Raw genomic sequence first — 18,130 nt, 5'->3', positions numbered from 1 at the left:
AAAGTTACTTTTTTGGAGGATAGGTTTAGTTCTGTTAAAGGTTTTATTACTAGGCTTCCTTTCAAGATAAATTTTTAGAGTGAAGTCTTCCCAGTTACCTGAAGCACGGAGTTCTTAATGCAGTTAAAATAATCAGCTCCAGTAAAGACAAAACCTTTATGCACTCAGAGGACCCATTGAGCTCTTATCTCTTCCTCAGGGAAATGAGAAAAAATAAAAGTGGAAATTCCCATCTGAATGCATATTTGTTATAATTTATTGAATCATTCTTTATCTAGAAAAACAAATACAAAAAGATGGGCAAGTGTTGATGTTCTTGAACAACTTTGCTCTGTCACCGGGGATGAAGATGTTATCTTGGGCATCCTAAAAAGGGTTTAATGAAGTCAGCAGATCCAGGTGTCCTCAGCCCATCCTGCCATGAATATCTCAGCCATGTGTTACTGGCAGAGATAATCTCTCCTTTTCCACCTGTGATTGCTGCGAGCTGGCTCACAATGGAAGGCGGTAGATAAGAGAGCTTTCGGTGAGGTTTTGTCTGAATGTGAAAGGGAGATTACAAGCGGGATGTTGATGAGTGAAGGTTTCTTGGAAATTATATTCTTAGTGTCTGTTGCGAGGTGTTGCAGTAGCAGGATTTGAAATTTGGGACTCTTCTCGGTCTCTGATTAATTTGGCTGCTGAGTCTGCTCTGCAATGTCTTCAGTCTGTTTATTGAAAACCACAAGGGTTTGCAGTGGTTGGAGAATCCACAGCTACTGAATGTGAGTGCTGGCCTCTGCACTTGCAGTGTGGCAGCCCTGTGATTTCGGGTTTGTTACTGCTTGAGAATAGTTGACCAAATTGAAACTAAAAGCTTGTGACAGTGAGGAAGAAACTAAATAAATGTTTCCTTGACTGCACCTTCTTTCTTGAGATACTGTGCATCAGCTTTATGCTCCACTTCCATTTAAGTGACTGTTCTGTTTCACTGGAATGCTCGTGATACTGCAACAACTCCTGATTTGTATTTCTGAATTCATTTATAGCTGGTCTTAAAACCTTAGACATTTTCCCACTGGAGACTCCTTCTCACAGAAACCGTGACCCTCAGCAGGAACTCAGCCTTTTGAATGTATGTCTGTTCATGTTAGCTTGCCTTTTTTCTCTCATCATTTATTGAGATTTTTAGCCTCAGTTTTTTCAGAGGAACAAAATATCCTTTCTAATATTCTGCATAATATTAGATATAGTTACCTAACATAGATAGACATGATGATGCTGATGGGAATTGTCTACTAGGGGAAGTACAATAATTTTCAGTTTCCAGCTGGAACTTCCAATTTCAGAAATGTGATTAATACATTGTGTTAGGAGAAATAAGTAAAATTATCCTGGATGTTCAGCTCGTCTAAAACAAGATTGCCAATTTTCTGCTTCTGTTGACATTTCTGTCAGTATCTCAGCTGCAGTTGAACACTGAACTTGAGAACAAACAGAACAAAATGAACAAAAAGTTCCACTGAATCTGGAGGAGAAAGAGGTATTTGGAGATTCCAAAGTTGCCATATGTTCTAGTAAATATTTTCGCAGACAGTTTGTAGAACATTTGCTTAGAAGTGCAAAGTATAGTTGTGAGTTAGGCTTCATCCTTTTGTGTTTTGGTAATACTTGATTTTTCAGCTTCTTTTAGGCAATTAAGTTTAGTCTATTTTAAGATGCAGTTCTGCAAGAGCAGGTTCATGTAAAGTAAGTGTGAAACTTCCTCTTTTTCATGAAAAATATTTTGAAACACATGGGAAAGGAAAAAGTGCAAATACAAAGCAATAATAAGAAACAACCAGGCATTTTACAGCAAACATATGGGATCTGTAACTTCAGTGTTTAAGTGCACTGTACATTTATCTCGCTCAAATTGGGAATTATTTCAAAATTAGAGTTCCATTACATTTTTTCCTGTAGGTAATTTTTCCTGTAGGTAAAAAAGGTGATAATGTAGGTAATAGCAATTAGATTGATTCTGACATAGAATCTGTGTTTTCAGCTATCACAGGTGTTACTGCTGCTCTCTGTTAGATCAGAGCTGGAGCCTGTGCAGCTGAGGCACTGGGTGGGCAGTGAGTGACCCTGGAAAATGCACTTTGTGTTCAACCAGCTGTGCCTCCTAAGAGTTGCTGCTGGTTCTGAGTTTGGAATGTTGTGGTGATACTCAAACATCATTTGAAGAGCAGGTTGCACACAGGGCCTTGAATGCCCAGGTGCAGCACTGTGAGCACAGCCCTGCACACAGTTCCTTCCTCAGGGTAAATACCCAAACAGGAGGTACCTTTTGTGTGTGCTACAGACTTAGTTTACTGTTTCATAGTTTAATACTGAGTTAAATGAAGTGATTAGCTGGCTTGCCTCTCCCTTTAGGTATATCACTTAGAAATTGAGTGATGTGTGATCAGTTGGAGATTCTGAACAGGGACATTGAAAGGTTCTTACAGAACTACACCATGGAAGGAGGCACTTAAAACTCAGTGACAGAGTCCCTGGATACAATCCCTGATTCAGGCAGTGGAGCAAAACACCTATTAGAGCAGGTATTCTGAGCCATGAGATAGAGCACCAGGGCTTTTATAATTAGTATGTTCTGTTCTTTTTTGCTGTTTAATTTTCCTCCTGTTCTTGGAGTGGTAGTGGTTGACTGAGGCCAAGAATATACATAATCCCATATAGAAAAGGCACAGGGGGAAGAAGAAATACTGATGTGAATCTAGCTCTATACTCCAATTAGTACAATTAGTATTGTTTTTACTAATTCTGTTCTGCCACAGTCATGCAAATCTTGAGGTTTATAGTTAATGAAATAAAGTGATCCACTGATGAAAATTGCATTTGGGGAAGGTTTTGTCTTTTCCCCATTCCTTATTTTTTGGGACAGTGACATTGGAGAGCACCTAGAGATGATGATTGCTTAGGGAGTAAAAAGTGGTTTTGGAAGAGCACAGATGCTCTAGGAGTTGGGGCTTCAGAGATTTGTAAAAAAAAAGGTATTGTTTAAAAATCAAAGTTAGACTATGTATTGGTGTGTCTGAGGGATTATTTTACTTTAAAATTTGTATGTCTCCTCACCTGAAGTATTAATAACTGATTTTTGTTCCTTTCAGAGAATTATTGTTTTAGTTAGGTCCTACACCTGCTGTGGCAGTTCCCTGCATCTTCCATTGCAGGGTGCTGACTCACAGGGTCTGTGTTTGGTTTCATTTTTTATTCTTCACTAACTGATGTCATAGTCCAGTTCATTCTGTCTGACTGGTCCTCCTTTAACTCCCAAATTCTTTTCCAGTGCTCTTGTATTCTGGTAGGCTGCTTTGAATTAGTGAAGGCATTGCCTGCTGATGATCAAACTCAGGCACTCAGAGCTGCAATGTCTCCTGGATTGAAATTTTGTGTAAATCACTAAATCTGCCCTATTGTAAGCTGGGCTGTGCTAATGGAATTTAAAAGCATTTCTGTATTTTCATTGACTGCACTTAGTAAATTCCACTCCCAGGATGCTTTTAAATGCTGCACATGGACTAAATTCTTCATTACAGTTTTGTTGCTGTTCTGGAAATCTTAATTGAATCTAAATGAATGAATGAGAGTGCAATCATCTTTTGTATTTCTTTCAAAGATATTGGCTGTTGGTAACTGGGGATGTGGTATTGCTTAATTTTGACTTTTTTTTTCCAGTTCCAGTGTATTTCTGAAAGTGCAAAACTGTCAAGAAGACAAAATAATGTAGTTTGCTTTATAGTGTAATAGAAGCAAAACAATTCCTAATTTAGTTAAACAACAGTAAGATATGTTTATAAGTATATTGATGCCTTATTTTGTCCCTTTGTTGTTTTCCAGGAGCCAGCAGGAAAAGGAGGATTGATATAATTTGGACCTGCTGACAACTCGGAGATTCAGTGTGGCACTTGTGAGTCAGGAAATTCAGCATGTGCTGGCTGGAGGATGCTGAATGATTCTGATCCTGTGCTGCCCTCCTCTGGCTCAGCCCTTCAAGGAGAAACCATTGAAGCCTCTGATGCTGTGTCAGGTACAGAGGACATTGGAGAGCCTTCTTAGTTATTTACATTTTAGCTGAAATTTCTATCTCAGAATTTGGGTAATCTCTGCTTCTAGGTTTGAATGTTTCTTCATGTTCCAGAGTCAACAAAGATGTAAACTTTAAATATTTTGGCTTACTCCCTTAATTCTATTGTGACATTTTTGTACAAATACAATTTTAGTGCTGCTAAAAAAAAGTTTAAAATTTATCATTAGTTTTTTTTTAATGGGGGCACTTAAAGGAATTTCATATTGGATTGAGACAGATTCAGCTCTTTGCCTGTGTACTGCAGGCTTAAAATTCACTTTTTATTCTGTGTGTAATGTTAAAAGTAATCAGTTACTATTTAAATTATTGTTCTGACGTCTGCTGCTTTTCCAGTGACATTTATAGTATTCACAGTTACAACTGAAGTGTTAATTTTTTCAACATATCTGCATAGATTTTTGTTTCCATAGCACTGGCCCTTAACGTTTCTGTTCCAGCAGTGTTAAATGTAACACTGAAAGCAGAGGATTTGCAGAGGAGGGATTGTGTTAAGACAGAACAGTGATGGAAGTGATGCAGTATATGAAATAAGGAGGCATTTATTCCCAGGGAACACTGGAAAACTGGGAAAAGCTTGCTGAAGGGTGTCTCTGAAAACTTGGAGCTGTGTTATGTACATCTGTGTAAAGCATCTGATCCTTCAGTGCTGTCATGTAGGAATTCTGCTCATGTTCCCTTTTGGTATGGCTTTGCAATTCCTCAGCCTGGGATACACGTGTCCAGAAACATCCTTGGGGAGAGTTGGGGTGTGTCCTTTGTTTTCAAATAACTTTCTGGTTTTCCTGTTCTTTGAGATTCAATTACTGCTGCCCATTCCAGTTCCCTGGGAGCAGTGTCACTGCTGCAGAGCAGTGTCTGGGCCCTCAGGAGCAGTTCCAGGGCATGTAGCTCATTGGAAATATATCAACTTTAATACTTGTTATTAAATAAATAATACTAAAAAAATATTTTAAATCATTTGAATAGACCAGGTTATTCTCAAATTTATCAAAATGTAGATCCTACATTTATTTCTGTCATTTGCTTTTGCCTTCTCAAATAACAGTCTTCTAATAAGCTGGGAAAGTCTTACGAGAAAATAGATCTGGTTGTCAGCACAGATTTTCTTTTTTTTTGTGGCTGAGTCTGTCACAGTTGGAGGTTCTTTGCTGAATCAGGGATTTTTTTTGGGGTCATTCTGGTAGATCATGTAGGCTGAAAACATTTTTGTAAACAACCATGTCAAGGACCAACCTTTCCTACATTTCATTCCACACAGAAGTGAGTGGAACTGCTGTCAAGTTTTTGCCCAGACAAACCCCAGGGTAGATTCATACCATGAAGGAGTTTGCTTGAAATACAAGTACTTGTTACAATTAATACTGAAATAAGAATATTTACTAATTATTTGGGCTATGAATATTTTGAATGAGAATTTTGGACATTTTGTTTCTGTTCAGCATTTCAGAGTGGGAACAGTGTTGCCTGTACTATGGAACAAGCTGGAAACACAGTTCCATTAGAGTCTGAAGCTAATACTGACAACATGGAAAACAGTTCTCCTGGTAAGGGTTCTTCCTTTGCAATTGAAAATGTGCTTATTTGTGCATCATGTATGCATGTGTGTAAATGATTTGAAGTAACTCAAGAGTTTGAAACAGGAACAACTGGATTATGTTGTCAGAGTGATCAGTGATGTATTTAATTGCTACTGCTGTTGTATTACATTCACAAGAAAATATTGTATCTGTTTTGAGGCTCATCATATGAAGTAGAGATACATAGATGTCACAAAGAAAACACATTGAGAAAAGGTTTTATGAGAGCACATCATTCATCGCCACCACTTTATTACCTCTTCCCTTGTTTTTAGCATCAGTGTTGGATGACAAAGGTGAGCAAAGCAATGAAGAGGAACAAAAGTCTGTCAAGCCAACAAGCAAAGAGTTCAGGAAAACCTGGGGGTTTCGGAGGACCACGATTGCCAAGAGGGAGTGTGCAGGAGATGCTGATGTGGACTCCAGTGAGCAGCAGCCCCAGCAGCAGCAGCAAGGCACCAACCTCAGGAGGAGCGGGCGGCAGCCCAAGCGCACAGAGAGGGTGGAGGAGTTCCTGACCACGGTGAGGCGCAGGGGCAGGAGGAGCGTTCCCACCACCCTGGAGGACTCCAGTGAAGCAGCCTCTGGGCCAGCCACTGATGCTGAAACTGCTTCTGAAGACAGTGTTGAGAGCACTCCAGATACCAAACCTGTCACTAGGAGGATTTGCACCAGGAGTTGTAAGGAGCAGAAAAGCCCTAAAAGCAGACCCACAAAAGAGGAAGAGGAAGAAGATGAGGAGGAGGAAGAGGAAGATGCTACTTCTGATAGTGACAGCGATGGGTTAACACTAAAGGAACTGCAGAATCGGCTAAGAAAGAAACGCGTTGAGCAGAAACCTCAGCTGGTGTTGAAGGATGTGCAGAACCACCTGAGGAAAAGGAACTCAGGAAAAGATCCTGCCAAAACTGGTGATGTCACACCTGAAAAACAGGATGAGTCTGAGCTGCCTATCAAACAGGAGCCTGAGACTGCAGACAGCACTGAGATTGCGAGTCAGGTGGTTGTGTCTGAGGAGGACACTGAAGATCTTGAGGCTCAGAAGGAGGAGAAGCCTGCCCTTGGTGCAAAGGGGGCCTCAGATGAGGAACCTGAAGAACAGCCCAAAAGCAAATCAGAGTCTGAGATCTACGACCCAAATGCCCTGTACTGTATTTGTCGTCAGCCTCACAACAACAGGTAGGCAAAGGGCTCAGCTGCAGACACAGTGCCAGGACTTGGAATTTTTCTGTGATTAAAAATTCAATTAGGTGCTCATGATTACTTTTTAAATGAGCTTTTGGGTATATTGAATTTTGGCAGGTCGTTTAGAACAAATACTTAAAAAAGGATAAACAAATACAGAAATAACCAGTGAGACAGAACTGTGCACTGGTGCTTTATTGGGGTACTGAAGTTGTGTTGCTTGAAATATTCACGGAATGTTAATTGTCTTTTCATTTCACAGTGTTTTACTGTTCCTTGGTGGGTTTTTTTTTTTTTTTCAGGTTTATGATTTGTTGTGATAGATGTGAGGAATGGTTTCATGGTGACTGCGTGGGTATTTCTGAGGCTCGAGGGCGATTGTTGGAGAGGAATGGTGAGGACTATATCTGTCCAAACTGCACCATTCTCCAGGGACAGGATGAGCCTGTTTCAGAACTAGACCAGCAGGAAGCTAAAATGGAGCAAGGAAATGTGGATGGCACAGAATTCACAAGCATAGGAACAATTGAACAAAAATCAGTTGAGGACCAAGGAATCAAGGGTAGGATTGAAAAAGCTGCAAATCCAAGTGGGAAGAAAAAACTAAAGATATTTCAGCCTGTGAGTATTTTAATTTTCTTATTTTTCATGTTTCACTGAGTACGTGGAGACAATGACCTGTATGACTATAAATCTGCCTTGATTTTAAAGCTACACATAAGCTGAACAGCCCACCAAACACTGCTGGCTAGCAGAAGTTTATCCATAATTCTATCAGTACAGGAATTAAAACTTAGTTTCAAGTGAGGGATTTAAAGGTTTTATATAGGTGTAGGAAATAGTTTGTGCTGTTCTCCCTTTTTAAATAGTTTTGAAAGTCAAACAATGATGTATTCTTTTAATAAAAATTCTGGAATGCTGTGCTGTTTTATACTATCTTTGAAATAATCTCCAATATTTTGGACATTTTCAGTGGTAGTGAAACTTTTTACTTAACGTGAAAAAAACTCTATTGGAGTTAATTCCAGCTGTGCTTCCAGTTAGTCTTTGAAGTTCTGATTTTTGTCCTGATAACCTTTAGGTTATCAGCAAATAGGGAATTTCTTTACTCTGCCTTTTTAAATCTAAAAATATATGTTTGGAACTATTTCAGTATTTGAAGTTGAAATTTTGTAATACAAAGTTCCATGCCCAGTTGGAAAGGTGTAGAAGCTTCTTCAGCTTAATGTACATAAACTAAAAAAAAACAAGTGCTTTACAGGGGTTGTCTTTGTTCTGCCTAAGGTGCTGCAGTAGTGCCAGTGTCTTGGACATTTAGAGCTGACCATGGCAGCACAGTGAGATTTATGTATAGATAGAACAGTTTAAGCTGAATATATAAATATTTACTGGTTTAAGATAAATGTGTGGAAAATAGTATTCTCAAAAATATTTTCCAATGCATTTGTACACCTTTGTACACAGAGGTTTTTGAGAGTCCAGTGCTGTTGGTGTTGGCTCTGCTACTGTTATCACCAAGTGCTCTTTATCTTTTCTTCTCTGTTAAGTGTGTACATAATGGGAAAATTCCTAAATCCAGGTTTTATCAGGCTGCTGCAGATAAAGCCATGTACTGACTTTTGATTGCAGAGAAGTCAATTGCACTATGCAAATAATATTTGTTTAACTAGAAATATTCCTGAAAAACTTACTTTTGGTAATTGCAAATGGCAAGAGGTTGTTTAGAACTACAATAGTTGTGAGTATCTTGTATCATTTTAAAAAGTAATTTAGAAGAGAGACTAAAAGCACAGTATCCAGAGGTGAAAGCTTGGAGCCCAAAAAGCTTTCAAGTATTCTACAATTCAATTTAATTCACTCTGTTTTCAAGGAGTGTGTTATTTTCTGAATCATAACATTGGAAGAGGAAGTTCTTCATCTGTAAGACCTTGATATAAACGGAGAGTGATTTTTGAATTAGAGGAAAATTCAGATTGCAGAGACAAACCTATAAATGTGTAAGCTGTAGGAGGCTATGGCAAAGTTGTGTACAAGAATCTAAGTTGGAGACTTCTAAAGTTAAAATTGGTAAAACCTACAGAGCAAGAATAATCTGTACACCTGAATATCTGAGTGCTTTCTCTTACATGTGTGCATGGCTGGGGACAGCAGCTGATGGGAATGGTTTAGAGACCTTGCTGTTGAGACCCCAGCTTTGCATTATTAAGGACATTTATCATACCATGTAGAGGATCAGTAAAAGCATTTGTGTACTTAGGGGATTTGAAAATTTAGGAAATCAGCCTCCTTTATCTCGGGGCTAGCAGACCAACCATTGAAAATGCAGCACATCCTGTAAAACATGTGTTAGAGAAGTGAAATTCTTACATTTGTATGGATTGTTTGTGTTGTGTCATGAACAACTGTTGTTCTCACGTTGGCAGTTGTGCAGGTGAGAGCTGCAGAGTCTGCACATGAGCTGTGTAAGCATTTCTCCATGCTACAGAGGCTGTTCCTGCTGTTTCCCCTTTGAAGTCTGACCTGACTCCATTTCTCTGTATTGAAGGTGATTGAAGCTCCTGGTGCTTCCAAGTGCATCGGCCCCGGCTGTTTCAACGTGGCCCAGCCCGACTCCGTGTACTGCAGCAACGACTGCATCCTCAAGCACGCTGCAGCCACCATGAAGATCTTGAGTTCTGGCAAGGATGCAAAACCAAAACCTAAAGAGAAGATCAAACCAAAATCTGAAAAGCCTGGCATACCAAAACCTCAGCAGCAGGTAAGTTTGTGTTCATGATCCAGAGCAGTTGCCCTGGAGCACTGTGCCTTATTTCTGTCCTCTGCTTTTTGACTTAAATAAAACTGCTGAGTTCTGCATTGAAGAGGAGCTTTCTATTACTTTTTTTGTTGTTGTTCTCTTGCCTTTTCCTGTGGTAAGGACAATAAAACACTTTCATTTAAAAAGAAATCTTAATAATTGCCTCTAGATGGAGATAGCTCCTTGCAAGGGTTGTCTAGATGGCAACGACTTTTAAGAAAGTACTATTTCAAGTAATTACATATTTTTATTTTACCTTAAGGCAATTAATTTTGGCTTCTTAACTTCAAATTACTGGGTTTGCAGTAATCAAATAATTTCAAATGGTACACTTAAAAGTAAGGAATTTACTATAAAAGAAACTGGTGTATGTGTGTGTAACGCTTTCTGCTTGTTTGTGAAATGCAATATATTTGATAATTATTAGTAATCAAGCTACTTTTAATTATCCAGGTGGGCATCAAACCAGTTTCAAACCAAAAGAGACAGCTCCCTGAGAAAAGAGAGGTGAACGTGAAGAAGACTGTTGTGAGCACAGCCAAGACTGAGGCAAACAGCCAAGCTCCTGCTCGAGAGCCAGCAGCAGAACCCATCACGCCATCCTGGGCCAGCGATCATAATTACAATGCTGTAAAGCCTGAAAGGACTGCTGCCATTTCACCTGCACTGTTGTTCAAATGTATGTATGGCTTAGGGATATTCCTGAGTAATCATATTTTCTTTGAATACCCATCCGTTCTTGGCTCTGCAAAACTAGGGAGTTTAGGATTTGGGGGTTTTTTCTTACTGTGGCACCAAGCTACTTTTCTCCACCTTCAAAGATTCACACAGATACACACAAATGAGAGACACTTTTAGGAGTTTCATATGTATCATATGACAGTTGTATGATTAAGAGCCTGTTGATCTACCCAGCTGATTTCTGGATGAAAACTTCATGGTTAAGCTTGAAATCTTTCCCATAAAGAAAGTGTCTATTTCTAATCTAGAAGGTAAGTATTGAGACATTTGTGTTTTTACCAAAAGGTTGTGCAGTGTGCACTGTGAATCAGCAATTGCCTGTACTAATTTAATTGTATTTTTGTAATTTAGATTTGGCACCTGTCTCTCAGGTCTTGCATTTTCAGTGCCTGGTGCAAAGAGTGAAATCTTCAACGTGGTATCCAACGATATTTGACACCTCTGCAAACAGCTTTTAACTGTCAAGTATTCTGCTGCTTTTCTTTCTTACATGAAATAACTTAAGGACCATCCTTTACTTGTATGCTGGGCTGGGAGGCAGAACTCTGTTATCTTTATTTTCTTTTTTTTTCCCTTTCTCTGTTCATATTCCACACATTATCCACACACAAAAGAGCACATCTCAGCTGGATGTTGGGCAGAGCTACTGCCTTGCATATTTTTGCAGGTTTTGAGTAGCATCCTTGTAATTCATGCAAAGGTAAGTAAATACTGCTTTGAAGCCTGAACAAGTCTTTTTGCTTATGACATTTTTTTGACTGACTCACTCTGAGTAGTTTTATAATGCAGTTCTGGAACTTGAGATGAAATCTGACATTTCAGTTACAAACCACGTGACCTCCTTTGAAGAGTAATGAATCAGAAATTCAGTTCTCACAGCTTTTGTAACCACACTTCAGCCAATTTACATTTTATTTTCATAAGTAAATGTAATTATTGAACACTTACACGTAAAGTAACTGATAAATCATATTTAAGATGAGATTTTGTAGTTAGAGCTTTTAAGCACTGAGGGAACACCAGCTACACTAAATTGCTGTTGATGAACAAGGCACATACCAGGTATATTTCAATGGTCTTTACCCACATCAGGTTAAATGGTTGTAATTTTTCTCTGTGTATTTTTGCTGCATATTAGGCCATTGACCTCTTGTATAGTAAACTCCCTTAAGATATATATTTTAATTAACTTCCATTCATTTTAGATTATTTTAAAGAAAATTTAGCCTTTTTTGTTAGAAACAATAGTGTTTTAAACATAACTAAAATTAGTGGAAAAACATAAATGAAACTATAAGGGCTTATTTTACATCAGATTTTTCTGACTGTAACAGTTACAGGTGTCCATAGAACTATTTCACTTTAAATGTCCTTATTCCTTTAGGGTTTGTTTTTTTCCTAAGAGACAGGAATACAGGTTGTGAGGCAGAACCTTTGAGGGTTTTTTTAAGGGACTTTGCTCTTAAGATTTACCACACTGTAGGTTTTACAGATTTAACCACTTTGAGTAGAAAACTGGATTCATGCAGCAAAATAGTAAAATTGATTCTAAAATATTGTAAATACCAGACTTTAGCAACAAATAGGGAACAGCCTAGTTCGTGTGGTGAAGAATTCTCATATCAAATGCAAGGAAGAGCTTCAGATTTTCTTTTTTAAGGTAAGTTGAATTGATATGTGGGAGCTCTGCCATTACTAAATGCCCAGATAAATTGTGTATTTGTGAAAAAATGTGTCCTGCTTTTCAGTGGATAGGTTTGAGCTGTAATCTTCCTGAGGAGCTGCCAGTGCACCATCTGCAAAAGTACTCTACCAGATTTTATTTCTCTAAGAAATCTTTATATGCTATTCAAAACCTAAGAGTTACAGCATTAGGGAAATTCATGAGAGTCGTCTCACTTCACTTCAGGTACCTAAGAGTGAGAAATCTCTTAAGTCTGAGCTATTCTGTCAAGGAAGACATGTTTATTGGGCCAAACATAGTCTGGTTTAGGTGTAAATCTTAAAACCAAGCAAATCCCAGATTAGGAATCTGCATTTCTGAACATTGATTATGAAGGACTCGTAGTCCAGAAGAAGCAAAGGACTTCCAGATGCAGTATTTCAGAATGCTGCCCATGTTCTTCCAGAGTTTCCAGCCATGTTCACCAAATCCTTGTTTGCAACTTCAGTGCAGGAGACCTTTTAGGAATTAAGAAAACTTAACCTGATTGACAGAGTCACTCTCTAATACTCTTTACATCAGACAGTTTATCATTTCAAACATAGATTTATTTTATGTATTTACTCAGTACTTGTGAGTTACAAGACTTCGTTGTTATTACATGAGATAGTTGTTTTATTAAGTAGTACCAAGAAATCAAGTCACTTTCAAAGATATACTGGGTGGTCAGAGCATATAATATATTTGCATCTAAGCCTACCACCAGGGCCCTTCTCCCTCCCTTTTAGAAAAGGGATATTTGGTGTTCATAATGCAGAGCAGTCATATTTTTTTCCTTCTGTTACCCCATTACTTGGTGTTTCTTCACTTCCTAACTTTCCTGTGTCTCTTTGGGATATGAGTTAGGGCTGCACTTGGAAGTGACTTGGTGCATCAGAACCTGGTGCCTGAAAAATGACACTCTTCCATCTTTCTGTGCCCAGTGAAAATGAGTTTGATTAATTTAAAAACAAGTGTGGGAAATATCTTGATTTGATAAATCAATATTAAGTACAAGTACTTCTAAAGTTTCAGACAGCATTTGAAGGACACATATAGAAGGAAATTAGGTCTGAGTCACATTCCCTTTTAGAAGAGTTGCTTTTACTTTTGTTAGGAAAATTAGTATTAATTTAATATGCAGTGCTCAGCTCTTACATTGCATTTCAGAAGTCATCCTGGCTTCCAGATTCATGCAAGTATGTGAATTATTGAGATTTATGAACATTGTTCAGAGATCCATGTTACAACAGCAACACTTGTAAGAGACTTTTTCTGTATTTTTGCTAATAATTGTCAAGCAGAAGTTAGCAGCAAATGCAGTTTTAAAATAGAAAATTAATCCTAAAGGAGGGGAGGAGAGTAAACATTTGCAGTATCCCTGTTCTTAAACTGCCCAGTCCTAAGTATGCTAAGTATTTATTGGTGCTTTAAAGCTTTGAAGTTCACCTGATTTATTAGACTTAAATACACAAAGTGATAATTTACTCAGTTCAGGTGTTAAGACAGTTTAAATATCTTCCCTGCTTTTCCTGAGAAAGCAGCCAAGCATGCAGGAGAGTGAGGAGGGTTTATTAGACGAAAGCTCAAAAGGAAGCCTTAAGTTTCTGTTCTTGTGGGAAAACTTCAGAATAACAAGCCCTTGTCGCACCAAATCACTGAACTTGTGTTTACATTGTAACTTGTAACTTCTGTTGACATGAACTGCAGACAGATACAATGTGAATTTATAGCAAATTATGGTCATACCTTATTTGGGACCAGTGTTTCACTAAAGAATGAGTGAGGTTTGGAAGGGGGGAGTGTTTCCTTCAGAGAAACCGTCAATGTTTGTGGTCCTGCTCCTGCTTCCCAGCAGGGAATTCCGAAGAGACAACGCTGCCACCTCCTGGAAGTAGGAGCCCTGGCTCTGGTGATGCAAATTTCCTTTTGTTACCCATTTTCAGTATTTTTAATCTTTTCTGCAGCTGAACTTTTTCACACGCGAAGGGATTAGGATGTGTGTTGTAGTTACAGGTCTTGGACTGTTTGTTCCTGTACACCTCTAACAAAATAAGGAGACTCTGAGAATGGAACACAGGCATAGTGGGATGCCCCACCAGCAGAAACTGCTGTGGGTATCAAAACGGCAGGATTATAGCATGCATAATTTATGTGTGCCTTTCCTTGTGTCTTCATTTTTTTTTCTTTATGTAATAACAGCATGAAGACGGGAGAGAAAGAAAATAAACCACTCTACAGAGAGCAGGGGGAATATAGAGTGTACTAAAGACAGGATTTATTGCTCAGGAAGTAATAGTAATGTAGGGAGCAGTAAGTAGTGATATGAAGAGTAAAAGAGAAGGTCTTATCTACCCAAGTGGTGCCAATTTAATGCTGCTTTTGAGGCACGATCGTGCCACCTGAAGTTGTGGATGTTGAGTGAAGTGGATGTGGATATACTGCTGTTGGTTTGGCTTAACTTAAAATAATATGTTACTGAAATTTTGCTTTTTAAGCCATAGATATGTTTGCCTGCCAGGACTGCTTGTAGGTGAACTGGATTCCTTTGGTTATGAGTGCTTCCCCACAGGAAAAACTAGGCTGTGCCAGGTTCCATACTGTTACAACTGAACTGCTGCTGGCATCTGAATTGACTCCTAGAAAGCCAAGGTGTCTTGCTTAATGCTGTGTTCAGCAATGTAGGCCCATCCTGGGAGGCAGTAAGTATTGAGTAGTACCAGGGAAGTGAAAAGAATTACTGATTTTGGTATTGTCCACTTTCTGGGACACCTGGCTGCCCTGCATGTAGGTCTGGCCTAAGCATTTGAACTAGAGGAGTTTTCAGAAGGGCTGCTGACAGACCAATAATGATCAGCATACCCAAGATGAGTCTGCCAGAAGTTCTGAAAAATTCACCTTGGAGACCTGGCTTTGGAAGGGTTGTACAGCAGAATAACCTGGCTCCAGTGCTGAGCTCCTGTCGTGAGACTGGCAGGGGCTGTGCTGGCCTGGAGCTGGCACGAGACCTGAGCCCTGCCTGTGGAGGGAGGCAGAACATAGTGGTGCTGAAGCCAACGTCCCCTGGCACCCAGCCAGTTAAAAGGAGCAGTGGGATTCCTGGGGAGCCATTTTCATCTCCTGCCTGAGAACTCCTGGAGCTCCCCTTCTCTGCTCTGCAAGGTATGTCACACCTGTGGCTGGCAGCCACGTGAAGATTTTTGCCGTCTCTTAAGTTAGGAAGGCTGGTCCCTGCTCCTGGCACGTACCTGTCAAACACCCAGCAGCACACCCGAGGCACTTGGAGACAGCAGGCCAGCACTCCTGCCATCAGGGGTGCTTGGCTTCAGTGTGAGAACCATTGCTCAGGGGAAGGGTTGGGGGGCAGAAACCTGCTACAGCTTCCAGAGGCAATGTGCATATGAGGGTGGTTTATCTCATCAACACTGAAAGTGATGAAAGTTTGATTAAAAACACTCACCACCCTCTTGCTGTTTTGCTTTCTTTTGCTAATTTTACTTCAGTATTTTGAACTTGCTGACTTGACTGTATAGCCAGTGAAAAAGTTCTTTGCTAGTCCCCAAATAAAGGGGATTTTTTTGAGGTGATCACTTGCACTTAAAATCAAGTTCGCTGCTGATTTGCTATGTCCCATCTGTGCTGAACTTGGAACCTGAAGATGGCCTGTCCCTGCAAGGAGTGATGATGCCAATCCATGAACAGTCTGGAAAATAAGAAGCCTTTTTTTTGCCTCAGACAGTGTTTCTCTCCCTCAAGAGGGGGGTAGGAGTAAAGATGCAGTTGTCTAGTAGAGATCAGATAGATCACTACAGTATCGTGTAGATTAAAATAAAGCTCGTGTGTCAAAGCTACAGATGTGCATCAGCACAGAGCTACAGGTTGGCTTGAACACAAATCACTGCAGGAAAGGCAGGCCCTTATCTCTGAGTCTCCTGAATTAACTTTAGGGACAGGTTTACTTTGTGTGCCTAAATGTAGAGGCTTGGCACACAGGCAGCTTAACTGCAGTGCAGATCAGAACTGATGGAGGCTTTCAAAGCGCAGCAGTGGGGCAGGCAGCATCTGCCAGACACTAGTAGTGTTCAATAAAATTTGATTTGGTCTTGTAAGTGAAAGTAGATGGGGCAGGTAACAGTGGAAACTAACACTGAAGCCTATTTAAGAGCAGCTCAACACGTGGGAATTAGGGCTAGCACTGAGTTATTGTGAGGGAAGTGACAGCCCTGCAGCAGCAGATGTGAGCAGAGAGCAGAGAAGCAGGCTCGGAGCTGCAGCGTGCCGGAGCTCCTCATCTGCACAGCCGCGGGCAGCGGTGCTCGGTGCCACCAGAGGGGGCTTCGGGGCACCCAGCGGCGCCGAGCAGTGCCCGAGGCTCAGATGTCAGGCGGCCCCAGCACGGACTGGGCACAGCTGGCTCGGAACTGGTAAGTAGCTTCCCGTTGTGGAGTGCTTGAGGACTGACAGCTAAAGCACCTGCTCACCCGCGTCTTTTACTCCGTTTTTTCAGTTCAAAAAGGTTTCACCTCAGAAGAACTCGTGGATTAAAGTTAGTGGCCACTGCTTGGGGCAGGGGGTTGGTTAAATTCTGCTCTGTTCAGGTTATTCCTGTCACAAGTCACACAGGAGGGGGTCATCACACTGCTGTGTCAGATGACGCCTCTTGGGACATGGGCTGAGTGGCAGTAGGAAACTGCTGAACCACACCAGTTCGGAGGCTGGGAAATCCTGCCTGTCTTCCAACAATTATCCAGAGGGGAAACCTGGTTGTTAAATTCTCACCTACTGGCAAAGGGGTGAGGTGCTTCCCTCGTAGGCCAGCAGCCTGTGCTGCCCTGTGTGCCAGTGGGCTGCTCTCACCTTGCCCCGCTCGGAGCGGAGAAGCTGCAGCGCTGCAACAACGGCGCAGGGACGGCCACCGCAGCCACCTGCGGCTGAGCCCGAGGAGCCGTGGGACGCTGAGGTCACTGCCCCGGTCTGTGTGACACCCAAAACGCTGGCAGGGCAGGCCCTGCGTAGGTGACTGGCTCTGCTGGGCTGTGCACACCTGTGTTCCTGTCAGCTGGGTCAGCTTGTTGCAGGATGGAATTGCTCAGCTCTGCTCAGCCTTTACACTGGCTGTGTAAATACTTTCTAACAGGTGTTAATGGGTTTATTACAACTGCACTGCTGCAGCACTGTGGATTTTCTCCCCTCTAAAGGCATAAAAATCTACTTAGTACAGGTGAATCAGAAGTGGCTGTTCTCTGCTTAGATTGCACTATTAATTTTGTGGAATTTTACAGATTTATTGTTAAATGTTAATTACCAGCTTTCTTACTGTTGGTGCCACAGAAGTTCATATACTGTGCTTAAGACTGAAGTTAGTTACGGAGTTTTGGTTTTTTCCCTAAAACTCTGTTGTAATGAGAGAGAAGTCTGAAAAGGAGCAGTAAAACCTAGACAGGCTTGGGCTGCCTCTGTGCTGGGCAGCGCCCCATGAAGTGCTGGGTTCCTGACGTTCTTCTCCCACTGCAGAAAGTTCTGTGCAAGTTGGACACAACACAGCCATTGGCTCCAACACTGCCTGAAGGAAATTCACCCTGGGGAAAGAAAGTAGATGAATGTAGATGGAAGAGAACGTGGGGGAAACATGGAGATGATATTGGACAGCAGAGACAGTAGTGCTGGTGTATGACCAGGCTTATGCCAAAATCTTAATTCTGTAGAGAAAATTACAATGCTCTGCACAGCTGCAAGATGTATTGCACAGAAGTGTTTTAATGTCCTGTAAGAGGAGCTGTGATGCTTTTTTTAAATTTAGAAAACCGCCAAAAAACCAGCCTTACTGAAGTCATTGTGAAATGGGCTCTTCAGGTGTAACAGCCTGTGGTTTATCTCCACAGCATTTGAAAGTTTTAACATCAGCTAGAGTCAGAAATTAAAGTTCTTTTGAAGACCTATGATTTAAATGCTTTTAAAGCTATACAGAGAAAAGGAATAGCACATTATTTCCTAGTATTTAAAATTTGAAAGAAGTA

General features: G+C 40.6%; 1 protein-coding gene across 3 annotated transcripts in view; it reads left to right on the top strand.

The window, feature by feature from the left end:
• The window catches only part of DIDO1 (death inducer-obliterator 1), a 47,213-nt gene that overhangs the window by 7,999 nt on the left and 21,084 nt on the right, over window positions 1-18,130 (top strand). For 2 of the 3 annotated variants that reach the window (XM_059481143.1, XM_059481144.1), the window contains exons 2-7: window positions 3,862-4,051; window positions 5,551-5,655; window positions 5,964-6,867; window positions 7,176-7,494; window positions 9,419-9,631; window positions 10,124-10,349. In XM_059481143.1, coding sequence (XP_059337126.1) covers window positions 3,967-4,051; window positions 5,551-5,655; window positions 5,964-6,867; window positions 7,176-7,494; window positions 9,419-9,631; window positions 10,124-10,349 — 1,852 coding nt within the window. In that variant the 5' untranslated portion in view covers window positions 3,862-3,966. Of the gene's footprint in view, window positions 1-3,861; window positions 4,052-5,550; window positions 5,656-5,963; window positions 6,868-7,175; window positions 7,495-9,418; window positions 9,632-10,123; window positions 10,663-10,762; window positions 10,922-18,130 lie in introns of those variants that run through there. The other variant, XR_009419302.1, reaches the window with a different exon arrangement.

This window comes from Ammospiza nelsoni, chromosome 12, assembly GCF_027579445.1.
Source record: "Ammospiza nelsoni isolate bAmmNel1 chromosome 12, bAmmNel1.pri, whole genome shotgun sequence".
NCBI classification, from domain to species: Eukaryota; Metazoa; Chordata; class Aves; order Passeriformes; family Passerellidae; genus Ammospiza; species Ammospiza nelsoni.
This window is presented reverse-complemented; position numbering and strand designations above follow the sequence as displayed.